The 16,003-nt window shown below is 37.6% G+C and overlaps 1 protein-coding gene across 1 annotated transcript in view; it reads left to right on the top strand.

Annotated features, from left to right (window-relative positions):
• TRIM44 (tripartite motif containing 44) overlaps nucleotides 1-16,003 on the top strand; it is a 134,888-nt gene that overhangs the window by 52,741 nt on the left and 66,144 nt on the right. Inside the window, exons 3-4 of the mRNA XM_008001947.3 lie at nucleotides 5,961-6,200; nucleotides 15,378-15,397. Coding sequence (XP_008000138.1) covers nucleotides 5,961-6,200; nucleotides 15,378-15,397 — 260 coding nt within the window. The remainder of the gene's footprint in view (nucleotides 1-5,960; nucleotides 6,201-15,377; nucleotides 15,398-16,003) is intronic.

Raw genomic sequence — 16,003 nt, 5'->3', positions numbered from 1 at the left:
CCTTGCGCTTCCTGGGTAAGGTGATGCCTCGCCCTGCTTCAGCTCTCGCTGGTCAGGCTGTACCCACGGACCAGCGCCAACTGTCTGACACGCCCCAGTGAGATGAACCCAGTACCTCAGTTGAAAATGCAGAAATCACCTGTCTTCTGTGTTGCTCACGCTGGGAGCTGGAGGCTGGAGCTCTTCCTATTTGGCCATCTTGGGCGTGCCAGGTGTCTGTTTTTTAATCAGGTTGTTCATTTTCTTATTTTTGAGTTTTTATAGTTCTTAGTATATTTTAGATAACAGTCCTTTTTCCTCATATAGATCTTGTACATATTTTGTTAGAATTATACTTAAGTATTTCATTTTTGGAGGTGTGAATGTAAATGGCATTATCTTTTTAACTTAAAATCCTGCTTGTTCACTGCTGGTCTATAGGAAGGCGATTGAGTTCTGTGTATCAGTCTTCTACCCTGTAGTCTTGCTGTTGGTTCCAGGAGGTTTTTTCTTTTCTTTTTTCCTTTTTTTGGTGAATTCTTTCAGATTTTCTACATAGACAATCTTATCATCTGCAAAGATAGTTTTATTTCTTCTTTCCCAATCTATATACCTTTTATTTCCTTTTCTTGACTTACTGCATAAACTAGGATTTTCAGTACAGTGTTGAAAAGAAGAGGTTGAGAGGGGACATCCTTGCCTTGTTCCTCATCTTAGCAGGAAAGCCTTGAGTTTCTGACCATTAAGTATGATGTTGGCTGTAGGTAGTTGTAGATGTTCTTTATTAAGTTGAGGAAGCTCCCCCCACCCCATTCCTAGTGTACTGAGAGTTTTTATAATAAATGAGTATTGAGTTTTGTGTATCTATTGTGATTTTTCCTTGTTAGCCTATTGATGTGGATAAATTATGTTAGCTGATTTTTCAAATATTGAACCAGCCTTGCATACTTGGTATATATCTCTCATTTATGTCATGGTATGTAATTCCTTTTTTTTTTTATTTTGAAACAGAGTCTCACGCTGTCACCCAGGCTGGAGTGCAGTGGCACCATCTCCACTCACTGCATCCTCCACCTCCCAGGTTCATGCAATTCTTGGGCCTCAGCCTCCTAAGTAGCTGGGATTACGGGTGTGCACCAACACACCCAGTTAATTTTTGTGTTTTTAGTAGAGGTGGGGTTTTACCATGTTGGCCAGGCTGGTCTCAAACTCCTGACCTCAGGTGATCTACCCACCTCAACTCCCAAAGTGCTGGTATTACAGGCATGAGCCACCACATCTGGCCTATTACTCTTTTTGTACATGGATTAATTTGACTTGCTAGTATTTTGTTGAGAATTTTTTTTTCTTTAAGCCACATTTCTTTTAAAAACTCGTTTTTAAAAAGTGTTACATGTTATTTCAGAAAATTTGAACTGAGAAGTAAAAAAGAGAAAAGTACTTGTAATTCTACCATTCACAGATAACCACTCTCCAACATTTTGGTATTTATTTTGGTCTTTTATAATGAAAATAATAACGGTAACAATAGCAATAGTAAATACCATTATATTATTTCATTGAGTGGATACCTGAAGTAACTAAGTGGTTAACTGAGGTAGAGATCCAATGGTGCCCTGTTAACAAAGTGGAGGTGATGACAGAAGTGAAGATACAAATGACTGCTTTTGCCTGGAGGCTTCTGAAGAAGATGAGAAAGATAGCTTAATGAAGAGTTTAGATGTTCACTTCAGTCAACTTTTTTCCTTTCATTCTCACCCCATTGTAAAACATGCTCATATCAGGCTTCTAATTTCGCTGAGGATGACATCACTGAGAATGCTGGTAGTGGAATGCTGTTCAGAGTTTATGTCTACTGTGTTTCTAGGCTGCGAATAATTTTCTAAGCCTGGTGGGTGGGCAGTTGTTTTATTCACAAATAGTGGCTATTGCACTGATACACAAAAGACACAAGAAATAGGAGATCTTCCCATCCATTGAAAAAAACCATGACCTCCTTATTGGTGAAGTTTTTCCCTTGCCTGCCCTCACTGGAGTCTGGCCTAAGTTTGGAAGGAGCTCTCTTGGAGTACAATGTAGGAATAAATGCTGAAGGCTAAACAAATTCCTTAACTTTGAACTTCCCAACTTGAAGTTTCCATAGACACTGGCAAGTGGGGAGGACACTGTGCTGTGGGAGTGTGGACAGCTTGTAGCATCTGAAAAAGTTCCATTTCCTGCTTTTTTGTTTTTCTATTTTAGAATAATGGCTTTTCAAATGAGGAAGAGGGAAGTGAAAAATTGATTTTTTGGGGAGATACTTAGAGTCTTCAAACTATATTTCATGCAGTCTACAATTTTTAAAGTTATTTTTGGAGTAGTCTCCTTAACACCTTGCAGGAAATTTGGCTTGTAGGACTGTTACCAGAAAGGGGTCCTGATCCAGTCCCCAGAGAGGATTCCTGGATCTTGCTCACGAAAGAATCCAGGGCAAGTCCATAGAGTGAAATGAAAGCAAGTTTATTAAGAAAGTAAAGGAATGAAAAAATGACTACTCCATAGGCAGAGCAGCCCCAAGGGCTGCTGGTTGCCTATTTTTATGGTTATCTCTTAATCATATGCTAAGCAAGGGTTGGATTATTCATGCCTCCCCTTTTTAGACCATGTAGAGTAACTTCCTGACATTCCCATGGTTTTTGTAAACTGTCATGGTGCTGGTGGGACTGTAATGGTGAGGACCACCAGAGGCTACTCTCATCGCCATCCTGGTTTTAGTGGGATTTGGCCAGCTTCTTTATTGCAATCTGCTTTATCAGCAAGGTCTTTATGACCTGTATCTTGTGCCGACCTCTTATCTCATCCTAAGACTTAGAATGCCTAACCTTCTGGAAATGCAGCCCAGTAGGTCTCAGTCTTATTTTACCCAGCCCCTATTCAAAATGAAGTAGCTTTGGTTCAGACGCCTGTGACAGAACAAATGTTTCTGAAATATTCAGTGTAGATTTGGATGCTTCTCTTTTGAGTAGCTTCCTGCTCCTAACCCTGACCATTATTCTCAGTTCATCTCAGCAATACTTTTGTGAAACAAATTTTTTTTCAATCTCTCTCTCTTTCTCTCTCTACCTCCGTCCCTCCCTCTGTTTCTCTTTACCTGCCTCCCTCCCTCCCTCTCCCCCTTCTCACTGTCTCTCCCTGCCCCTTCTCTCTCTCTTTCTCGATCTCCCTTCTTCTCTTTTTCTTCTTTCGACAGGGTCTTGTTTATAACTCACTGGAAATGATGAGTTGTAAAACTACATTAGACTGGACCAGAGGAAAGTTTCTAAACCTAACTTGATTATCATACTTCTCTGTGGCTTTTCCCCCCCTTCACCTATAAAATTAGAAGGTTGAATTCAGATGTTCAATAGGTAGTTCTGACCATACAGTGGTCAAATTTTTCAAATTGCAGTGCTATGTTATAATTTCAGTAAAATACTATGTTTAATCATATTGCACTTCACCCTAATGCAACTATAACAAAGATATATCAGCTTGATTGTAACTAATGCGCTAAAGGTTTTGATGTCTTAGGCTGGAAAATGCTTATATGTTAATTAGAGAATGAGAGTGGGAAAAGGCATAAAGGTTTTATAGAGTGGATTATTTTTCCTTCAGTTTCATTTGTGACCTGATCTGTATAAGATACAGTGTCATGCTGAAAACCCTATGTAATAAAGCTATGGGAAATAGAGAATTTTAAAATCCATGACTTATTTACCTGCTGCAGTCTGGTCCACACCTTTACTAAGTGGGATGTCAGCTTCCTAACTCTGAACCACATGTGTATGTAAGGTCTAGTAAAATACGTTGTGAGTCAGTTTTTATTAAGATATCCATTGTTAGTTACTTGTAGCCATTAAGAGAGTTTCTCAGGCATTCAGAAAAGTCCAACCCTTAGTGGAAATGTTTGGTTTCTGAGAGAAGGTCCTAGTTATTTAAGACTCAGTTTATTTCAGGAGTAGAGATCCGTTGATCAGTGATCACTGTAAAGCATAATAGTCCTAAAATACATATACTAAACATAAAAAGGAATTATATAAACACAAATCACAGTTCTCAATCTGATACAGAATTTGCGGGGACATTAAGAACATTTAATACACCTTCCCATTTTCTCCAGCACCAGGGAGAGCACCTGCAGAGAGTGTATGAGGGCTTATGACACTTAGTCACTTGATGTGTGAGCAGATACATGTCATACAGGCCTTATTTTGCACTGATGTCCTTAGCAGTGTTACAAAAGCTGCGTAAGGTATCAAGCTTCTTTCAATTTCTAAGAGGCTAATTAAAAATGACTTAATCTGCTACCCTCTCCTTTAGGCTTTCTCTTTCTCAGTCTCCTTTCTTAGGTTTCCCCAGTTTGACTTCCCTTCTGACAGACTTTTACAGTGAACAGAGCACCAGACTGAGAACAAGAAGATTGGAGTCTTTCCCTCTTCTGCGGGTTTGCAACTGTGTCCATTTCCTTATCTGTAAAAAGGAAGGAGTTCATTTAGATGACAACTATTTTCTCTTCTAGTTCTAAAATCCTCTATTGACTTTTCTTCTGCCTTTCTCCTTTCATCTACAGTTTATTTCTTCCCTGTTCCCTATCTCAGCTACACTCATAATATGCGTAGTTGTTTTAAAATACTCATAAACTAAACATGGTTGTGAGGAAACATCAGTAAATGCAGGTAAAATTTGGAGTTTAGAAGTTCTCATTTTTATAATTTCTCACTTTGTTAGCCTTTCTTATGCCCTAAGCATAAATATAGCTAGCAGTTGTATTTTCTTTGGTTTGCAGTTATTATAAAATAAAACAATAATATATTTGCACCCATCATAGTAGAAGTTTAAAAGCTTGATATTATCCAGTATTGGCAAGGGTGTACGGAAGTGCTATACGTTGTGGTAGGAATGTAATCAATACATCTTTTTCAGAAGGTACCTTGGCAGAATGAAACAATATTTTTAGAGTATATGCCAATTTACTAAGTGGCTCTAAACGTCTTTAAAGAAACTTATATGCAGATATTAAGAGATATACCCAAGGATGTTTATTGCTGTGTTGTTTATAATAGCAAAAATTTGGAAATATCCTGTACTTCCATTAAGAGAGGAATGGTTAAATAGGAGAAATACACACACACACAACCCTCCAGCTCCATATCATACAGATAGTAAAAATAATAGAATGAAGTTGATCTGTATGCACAAATATATCTTAAGTAGAAAAGACAACCATATTTTCACTATGATTCATTTATATAAAACCTACTTAATTATCTATATACATATATGTACATAACTATATAGAAAAATGGCTGGGAGGATACATACCAAACTGTTAACAGTAATTGGGGCAGAGAGGAAGAATTTCATGTTTTGTTTTGTTTTGTTTTGAGATGGAGACTTGCTCTGTCACCCAGGTTGGAGTGCAGCGGCGCAATCTGGGCTCACTGCAACCTCCGCCTTCTAGGTTCAAGCAATTCTCCTGTCTCAGCCTCCCAAGTAGCTGGGATTACAGGCACCTGCCACCATGCCCAGCATTTTTTTTTTTTTTTTTGTATTTTTAGTAGAGACGAGGTTTCATCATGTTGGCCAGGCTGGTTTCAAGCTCCTGACCTCAGGTGATCCACCCGCCTTGGCCTCCCAAAGTGCTAGGATTACATGCATGAGCCACTGCGCCTGGCCTCATTTTTTACTATATATGCTCATCATATATGTTACTGGTATAAAAATGAACAAAACAAAAAGGAAAAAGGATAAGAAATTACTCCCTGAAGAATGAAAAAGGCAAAAAGATTAGCAGGAAATTCATCAAAGATATTAGGGGAACATTGTTTTTAGAATATTCCCAAAACTTCAGGATCAGATAGGATCCATGGTATGTATTTTAGCCAGAGCTGTGTAGTAATAACTCTGCCCTTTTGTTTCTTTGTATGTTCAACTTATTCTTCTTATTTGCCTCTGTTCTACAGGTAACTCGGGACCAAATGAAGATGTTTATACAGCAGGAATTTAAGAAAGTTCAGAAAGTGATTGCCGATGAGGAGCAGAAGGCTCTTCATCTAGTGGACATCCAGGAGGCAATGGCCACAGCTCATGTGACTGAGATACTGGCAGACATCCAATCCCACATGGATAGGTTAATGACCCAGATGGCCCAAGCCAAGGAACAACTTGATACCTCTAATGAATCAGCTGAGCCAAAGGCAGAGGTAAAGGAAAAGCCCATAATGTTTAGTAGCAAGAGAAATAGGAGGAAACTGATGCCATATTTGTTAGACCCCATGTGGTTGCTGAACATGAATGAATTGAAATCTAGGTAGAGTGTAAGTGTTTCACATGGTGTATAAACCAGTATGGAAGAACTGGCCACTAGTTTACCCAGTGGCTGGGCCCACCAAATTATTTATCCATCATTACTTTAAGGCATATAGTCAGTGGGGGCAGATACTAATCACAATTAAGGAAGGAAGCCAAAAATTACAACCAGAGAAGAGGGCAAGCAACAGACCCCAAGTTGTGAAATGAGCCTTTAAAGTCATCATAGACCTGGACTGAATGAGAACAAATCATGAAGTAGAGCATAAAGCAGGCCAGAATGAAAGATTTTAGACTTACTTTATACATAGTGAAAAGGTATCTCAAGCTGGTTGTTATATGGAGTCAGCTTCATAAATTGGAGGCATAACTACTGGATTAAGAATGGCATGTGCACTAGGTCATTGTAAGATTTAAAAAAAATACTACGAATGAAAGACGTGAGGTAAATGTTGAATCACTATACAAATGTTAGTTGTCATATTCATTGTTTTATAACAGGAATAAAAGGGTCTTCAGCATTTTGCCAAACAACATATTTAGGCATTTTGAATCTACTTTGAAAAAAATTATTTAAGGTAGCCATTAAAAAAAAAAAAAAAAGCTGGGCTCAGTGGCTCACACTTTAATCCCAACACTTTGGGAGGCTGGGATGGAAGGATTGCTTGAGTCCAGGAGTTTGAGACCAGCCTGGGAAACATAGTGAGACCCTGTGTCTACAAAATAAGAATTAGCAGATATGGTGTCACCTGCCTGTAGTCCCAGCTACTCAGGAGGCTGAAGTAGGAAGATTACTTGAGCCCCGGAGGTTGAGGCTGCAGTGAGCTGTGATTGTGCCATTCCACTCCACCCTGTGTGATGGAGTAAGATCCTGCCTCAAAAAAAAAAAAAATTATGTTTCAACCACTAGAGAGAGGCTACTATTAATCATATTTCACAGCATTATGTTGACAATTCTAGCGAAAATAATGCCAGATAGGTTTAGGGTAGGTCCTTCTAGAAGAAAACCTAGGAGCGTCCTGTGAACTTTCTAGGACTGTTGATTACTCAGCAAGCCCAGCCTTAACTGGAAGTCTTGCCTTGGCTCGAGAGAGCCTGGCCACAGAACAAACTGGCCAGTAGAAGAGCCAAAGTAAACCAGGAGGCAAGTATTTCCAAGCTATCCTGACAGGAAATGTAAGAAACCATTGAAAGGTATCTGCTATACCCATCCAAGGCTTTTGATTAATTTTCATCAATGTGTGAAAAGAATAACTCTTCTTCTTTTCATTTTATTCTCCCCATAATTGAGAAATTATGTGCCTAAATAAGTTTCTAGATTGGCAATAGAGCACTTTATATTCATCATTTCATTTAATCCTTATGTCAGCATTCATTAACTCCATTTTACAAATGGGATATTTGAGATACAGAGAACTGCAGGGATACTAACCCAATGTCATTTAGTCAGTAGAAAATAGAGCCACGGTTTAGATTTAAGTCTGTCCTATTTCAGTGCCTGTGCTTTCCCCCTACTACATGACATATGCTAAGCATCCCATCTGTATCTGTGGGAAAAATGAGAAGAATCCATGTTCTAGACAGCTTTGCATACCTTTACAATGTCCAGATGGTCAGTTTGTGTCTTAATAAACAAAAGGTTCAACTAGAGTTAATTCAAGGGATCAACAGCATAACTCTGTCCACAATTCCCGTCAAGTTCGACCCCTTCATTTATTCTGTTTGTTGATTAGGTTGTTATTTGAAAACAAAAGTTTAATTTTGGCTGGGCATGGTGGCTCATGCCTGTAATCCCAGCACTTTGGGAGGCCGAGGTGGGTGGATCACCTGAGGTCAGGAGTTTAAGCCTGCCCTGGCCAACATGTTGAAACCCTGTCTGTACTAAAACTGCAAAAATTAGCTGGGTATGGTGGCGAGCACTTGTAGTCCCAGCTACTTGGGAGGCTGAGGCCGAAGAATCACTTGAACCCATAAGGCAGAGGTTGCAGCGAGCCTAGACTGTGGCCACTGCAGCCCAGCTTGGGAGACAGAGCGACACTACATCTCAAAAAAAAAAAAAAGGTTTAATTTTGAGGTTTATTCTTCTCTTTTATTTTCATTTTAATCTATGAATTTAGTCCTTCTCTGACCTTAGCTGTCTTTAAGAAACTCAACGGTACTATGCTTGTTAACTCTGATGAAATTACTTTTAAAGGGATGCAAGAGCTGACAAGCCTTAAGGACCAGGTTACAGACAAAATGAGCTATTAAAAATAGAGATAGCATTCAGCCACTAGAGTGTTTACAAGGAGCTGTTATTATTTAATAGCCTCTTGTTCCAGTTAATCTGGTAAGTTATTGGTGAGAGCACATATCCAGTACCTGTCTTTCACTCATCAGAGGAATTATGTTATTTTTATGGTGTAGAATTTATCAAAAATCACCTGCATTTTGAATTCAGCCAAAAGACCTCCCCCAATATTTTATTATAAAAATTTTTAAACATACAGCACAGTTGAAAGTATTTTACAGATTATGCCTATGTACCTACCACCTAGATTCTCTATTAACATTTTGCCATACTTGCTTCATTACATATCTAGTCATCTTTTCAACCTTCCACTCACCAATCTATTTTATTTTTGGCATATTTAAAGCAAATTGTACCTTCTGCTTCTGAGCATGATGGAGTAAACATATTCTGTTTTACTCCTTTCACTTATTACAGTAGAAATCTCTGGGCAAAAATACTGAAATCATCACCAAAAGACTCTTGCAGGTGGAGAAAAGATGGCATACTGATCAGGGACCTTGGGATTTGAGGGAATACAAGGCAGTGAATTCTCTGGGGTTTTCTTTACTTCCTGTATATCCTAGCCAGGTGTTCTACAAACTGAAAACACTAATACACACAGACAAAAAAAAAAAAAAAAAGGAAAAGAAAGAAAAAAACCAAGAAAGGCTTGCTTCGGGAGGCAAACATCATGAAAAAAGTGGCACTGCTCCTCAACCCCAATTGGCACTGCAGCAGTGGAGCCAGTGAGTGAAACTAACTAATTTTATATATGCCCTATGTTAATGAGGTATCTTTCTCTACGGAACCTGTGGGTGAAACTTTTGCTTCTACCTTTGGCCCTGCTCCTCTCAGTAATCAGTGGTACCCATCTCCCATGCATCTGTGGGTAGAACTCTGACTTCCAACCTACCCTGCAGTAATGGTACAGAGGAAGTAGTACCTCTTCATTTTGGAGACTGTAGATAGAGCTCTAACTTCTCCCTCTCACCCCTGCGTTAACTAGGCTATGCATTTCCCCAGCTGAATCAGTTATTGGAATTTTATCTTTCACTCCTGCCCTGTAGTAATGATTTGGTTTCCCTCCTCCTCCCCAACTAGCTCTGCAAAGAATGTAGAATGGAGTCCTGTCATCTGAGTGGGACAGACAAGAATAGCACTGTAGAGGCTTTATAAACTTAAGGTGACATGTGAACCATAGTTCACAGAAAGGGTCCAGGACATGCATTCTGAATCTAAACATGTTGACTGCTAAAATAGAAGATTTAAATAGGAACTAGATTTTTATGATACAACTCATCATGTCCAGGATACAGACCAAAGAACCAGTAAAAATCTCAATTCTGTAAGGCCGAGGCAAGAGGATCGTTTGAACCCAGGAGGTCAAGGCTGCAGCCATCTGTGTTTACACCACTGTACTCCAGTATGGGTGACAGTGCAAGATCCTGTCTCAAAAAATAAAATAAAATGAAAATCCCAATTCTAAGGAGAAAACAGAATTGATGTATGCCAACTCTAAGATGGCATAGATGTTGGAATTATCAGACAAAGATTTTAAACCTGCTATTGTAAGAATGTTTCAGTGAGCAATTACAAGCACTCTGGAAATAAATGAAAACCTCAATAAAGAAATAAAAATATTAAAAAGTACCAAATTAAAATTTTGGAACTGAAAAATATGGTAACTGACACCAAAAATTCACTGGATGGGCTCAATGGCAAATTGAAGGAAAGATCTGGTGAATTTGAAGATAGATTGATACTGATCAAATCTAAACAACAACAACAAACATGGAAAAATAATCGAACTGAGCTTCAGGGACTTATAGGACAATAATGAAAGATACATGTCACCAGTGTCAAGGGGGGAAAAAGGAATGTGGAGCTGAAAAAATAGTTTGAAGTAATAGTATCTTAAAATGTCTAAAATTTGGCTGAAAGACATAAACCTACAGATTTAAGAAGCAGAGTGAACCAAAGCAAGATAAACTAAGAAATTCATACCCAGACACATCAGAGTCAAACTTCTGAAAACTAACGGCAAAGAAAAAAAATCTTGAAAGCAGAGTAGCTAAAGAGAAATGACACATTAGCTCTGCAGAACAGCAGTTTGAATGAACATATGTCTCCATTTATAAGTCAGTTTTTACATGCTCTCAGAAATGGTTCATGGTTTTCATTTAAAGGTATTAATGGCTTTTATTAAATTTATTCCTAGTTATTTAATATTTTCAATACTATTGACAATAGAATTGTTTTTAAATTTTATTTTTCAGCTTATGTTGGTATATAAAAAATTGGTTTTTATATATTAACCTTATATCTTGTAACCTTGTCAAATTCACCTATTAGTTATAATAGTGGCTTTGTAGATTCTTTAGGATTTTCTGTATCAGCAATTATGTCATCTGCAAATAGAGACAGTTTTACTTCTTTGTTTCTAATCTTTATGCTTTTTATTTCTTCGTCTTGTCTTATTGCCGTGGCTACAACCGCCAGTGCAATGTCTAACATAAGTGGTAAAAGTGGACATCCTTGCCTTGTTCGTAATCTTAGAAGGAAGGAATTTAGTATATTACTATTAAGTATGATGTTTTTTGTAGATGCCTTTTATCAGATTGAGGAAGTGCCTTTCTATTCCTAATGTGCTGAGGGCTTTTATACAAACTGATGTTGACTTTTTTGAGATATGTCTTCTGTATCTCTTGAAATGATCATATGCATTTTTTTCACTATTCTATTGTAATGGTTAATCATGTCGGTTAATTTTACAATATTAACTAACCTTGCATTTCTGAGATAAACTCCCATGTGGCCATGATGTATAATCTGGATTCAGTTTGCTTATATTTTGTTCAGAAGTTTTGTGTCTTTGTTCATAAGGGATATTGGTCTGTATATTTTTGTAATGCCATTGTCAGGTTTGGGTATTAGGGTTATATTAGCCTCATAAAACAGAGAAGTAGTCTCTTCTCCTTTATTTTTTTTCTCACTCTTTGTGGAATTTACTTACATCATTTTATAAAACTCTTCACTAAAGCTAAGTATTAAAAAATGATGTGTCTTTATTTATATGTCATGTGAGCATTTTTGTCTTTTGTCCAGTTTGGTAAGGAGAGTAGTGAGTTGCAATGAGCTAATATTGGAAAAAGTATTTTCAGATGGATAAACCATTAAAAATGATACATGCATGTGATAACCATTTATTTTAAACTTGAAACATATATTTGTACTTTTTTTTATTCCGAGGCAAGGCCTTTGAAAATATGGTTTTGCTAATTAGAGTTAAATGTCATGTTTCTGGCATAAACCACACCCATTTTGCACCATTTATAAGGTCTAATTTCAGACTCTCTATAGTGAGGGTGATACCATTCAAAGCAAGCTGAATCCAGAATCTTAGTTCTTATAACTTATTGTTTCTAGTATTTTGCTTGTGTTTCACCTACACCAAAATTGACAACAATTTTTAAGTAATTCATCTTTATCAATACTGTGGATGCATTCAACTTAGTTTTTATGTGAGCAAGTTATCTCTCTTGCATTCACTTTTTGTTATTTAATTAAATGTGACATCCTTACAAGTTCATATAAACAGCCTTGTTTGATTCTTGGTGAACAACATTTCCATTGGTAGAGGTAGAAATGGGAGGTTGCACAAGAGTGCAGTCTGCCCAATCAAGAGCATTTGTGATATCTTAATTAGGGATTTGGGAGCAGTGCTTAATCTAACAAGTCATTTAAATGGAAGTTGGTATTTAATAGACTCTCACTTCTGATATTCTCTGAAACCAGAATTTGCTCATAATAGGAGAAGAAATTAATCTTAAACCTTACCTATATCTTGAGTAATTATTTACTATGAGCCTTGTGCTGTGTTAGGTGCAGTGAATACAGAAATGAGCAAAATACAAGCTCCTATTTTCAAGGAGTTGAAATCCAAAGAGGGAGGCACTGTTTGATGTTGTCATTGTCAGTTTTCTTCTCTAAGTACTAGTGTAGAGTGGCGAACCCTACAGATGTGGGGGAAAGGAGGATTAACTTATTCAAGATGTTAGTGAAGAAGTTTCTGAGTAAGGCTTGATCTTAAAGGATACATAGGAATTAGCTAGGTTTTTAGAATAGGGATATGCATTTCAGGTAGCAGGAACATCACATGCACATCTTTTACTAGCAAGATTAGCAATTCTCTCTGTGCCAGCCTTTTCAAAACGGCCTTATAATTCATGTGTGTGTGTATATTCTTGCTTTGTAACAGTGACCATTGTTTCTGAAAAGAAGCATACATCTATAAGCAGTAGAATTGGATGAACATATAGCAAAACTTTGTGTCCCATCTTTTCTGTCCTTCCCTACTCTGCCCTAGAAATGTTATTAATTAACAATTCAGGAATTCAGGGAAAGTAAAAATAATGGCTGTCATTTGTTGAACGATTACAAGGTACTAGACACTTGCTTAGTTTTTACACAGATTTTCTCATTTATTTTAATCCATATGGTGACCCTTTGAGGTAAGAACTAGGATCTTTATGTGCAGATGGAGAAACTGAACCTTGGAGAAGTAAATTGCCAAAAGCTTCACTGTTGGGATTAATGAACCAGAATTTGAGACCCTGTTTTTATATTATAACTGAGAAACCCTGTCTCTTAATCATTACACCAAAGTATGTGATCGTGAGGAGGACTTGCTCTAAATTGTGGGAGAAAGTTTAGATATTTTTTCCATAAAGTTCTCTTAGACAGTTAGGGTTAAACATCCAAAAATCATAGAAAAATTTGTGTTGGGATTTAATTGTGTCATTCATAGTTATGTAACTCATATTAAATTTAAATTGTATAACTTTTTTATGGGTATATTATAGTTCCCATGAGACATACCAGATGATAAAAATGCGAAGAAATTATCCACCATCCCTATACCCTCCCTCTACCACTCGCCCTACTTCCCTCTAGTTGGAGTGTGGATGATTAACGCCCTTCCCACTATTGCAGATGCTTAACAGTCTGCCAAAAATGCCCTTCTTATTCGACCTCAAATGGCTAGTCTGATTTAAATCACCTTTCTGGCTGCAGCTGTGCTTTACAGGCTTTCACCCTGGCAGTCTCCCTTTACCTCAGTCACGCTTAACCCCACATTGCCCTCAGTTCCAACCTTATACCACTCCCAGCACCCTGCCCAAAACACACACGTGCACATCCCCATTCTCCAGTTTCACAGAACTCAAGGTTCCTTGAACAAGACATTTTTAGAAACTTGCCTTTGCTCTTGCTAGTTCAGTGTCCTTCCCACTTTTCTCTGTTGTCATCCTGGGAAAATACTATCTATCCCTCAAAGTGGCAATATCAATGTTACCTTCTGCATGTGAAGCTTTTCCCACCTTCTCCAGCAGAGGCAGTGTTCATAACTTCCCTGTTGATTCTCATATTATTCTGTTTGTCTTTGGTATTGTTCATAACACATTTACTAATAGTTCATTTTCTTTCTGCCTGTTTCTCGTACTCCTGATTCGAAAATCCTAGAAGGTTAGATCATTATGGGTGATTGTTTTTCCTTAGTTAGCATATACATAGTAGCTTCTTAATGAATCTTACTGAATTGTTACTGATACTGATAAATAGCCTTTATTAAATACATCCTGTGTCACAGGCACTGTGTTTGATGATTATAAGCATTATTGCATTTAATCCTCATACTTATCCTATGATACAGAGACAATTATTACCTCATTTTACAAATTAGGAAATCGAAGTTAAGAAAGGCAAAATAACATGAGTAGGCTAATAAAGCAGTAAAGTGACAGGGTTAAGACTTGAACCCAGAACATCTGACTTGAGAGCTCATTCTGCCTTATACCAGTAGGAACCATTTATTCATTCATTTGTTCATTCATTCTCCAAGGAGTACAACCAGAATGTACATTCTCTATTAAGACTACCCCTGAATGGCTAAAAAGAAGGATATAAAAGATCTGCTGACACTAAAAGGATGAGTGAGGTCCCTTGGGAAAGGCTTGAGAGTTATTTGAAAAATCTCATTTGATCACAGAAGGAAGCTCAAAGGAATCTGCTGTGATCACTTCTGATAAAGTTAGGTTGAGAGAATGCCATACCTGGAAAAATAATGTTCACACATTGTTTTTGAGAAGTGGACAAGAAAGAAGAGCCATTGTTTGGTGGAAGAATGATATGGATCATCAAATGCCAGAACTAACCACTTACAGAGGAGAAGACCAAAGTCCAGATTAATTAATGTTTGCCCAAGGACACAAAACTAATAAGTAACAGAGCCTGGACTAGAATCCCAATTTCCTGAGTCCCAGTTCAATGCCCTTTATACCACAGTGTTCTTTACATTAGAATTGCAGTGTTCATGTTTGATGAAAAATGCTAGAACAAGGCAGAAATGAGTCTTTGAAGGAAACAGCTTGATGCTTTTGGAACTGGCTAGCTTTTGCCTAAGACCTGCCTCTATTTTGGGTTTCTCACTTTGCTAAGAACTAAATACTGCCAGCCATACAAATAAAAAGGCAAGGCTATTATTTAGGCCTCCTAGGTCTGTGCATTCACTTCTCTGCTCTGCTTGTCAGGGCAAATTATCAGTTCATCTCTACTGAGCAGTTTGAACATAGGATTATATTAGCTCTTGTCTTATACTTTAGATGTCTGTTGGTTTGTCTCTGTTACAATAAATGTATAGTACATGCATTCAGGTTGGGAGAGGGGAGGGAAAAGAAGGAAATCTGACTCTGTCTGTACCAACAGTGGTTTCTAATACTGTTTCTTTCTGTTTGTCTTTCAGGACGATGAGGAAGGACCCAGGTAAGATCACATTATTGTTGCTTGTCTTTTCTCATAATTGAAGTAGAGTGACATTTGTGGCCTTTTAGTGCTCCATGAAATATGGACAGCCAAGGAATAGCACAGAAAAGGGATCTCTATCTTAAGCCTAGGATTTGAAGATCTTATTTTGTAAGACTCCCATCTTCCTCTCATCTATGTCATTTCCTGCCTGTAACTTTCAGATAAAGGTAGACTTTAAGGTATATAATGACAGTAACTTTGCTGTATTCTTTTGTACATTCAGAATACCTTGTTAAGAAGAATAGGCACTACATTTAAATGGTAATGTAGTATCATTATGGTAATGGTAATGGTATCAGGTGGACTGACTAGATAAATTTTTGTATTGTTCTTTCTTGATTGGAATTGGATTGATTTTTTTAATGGCCTGTAGATCTAGTATTCTTTATTTCTGACCTATAATATCTTTGTGTCTGACCCAAGACACCTATATGATGAATCCTAGGGTACAGGTATACAAAACTTTGTTTAGGAAAAAAATGTTCTTTGTGCTTCTGTATTGCCACAGTTGAATACAGTGCATTTTATTATTGTCTCAGCCTTGCAGTGAACCTGGACTGTGGT

Source organism: Chlorocebus sabaeus, chromosome 1 (genome assembly GCF_047675955.1).
Source record: "Chlorocebus sabaeus isolate Y175 chromosome 1, mChlSab1.0.hap1, whole genome shotgun sequence".
In the NCBI taxonomy this organism is placed as follows: domain Eukaryota; kingdom Metazoa; phylum Chordata; class Mammalia; order Primates; family Cercopithecidae; genus Chlorocebus; species Chlorocebus sabaeus.
Note: the sequence above shows the minus strand (reverse complement) of the source record. Positions and strands in the feature narration are given on the sequence as shown.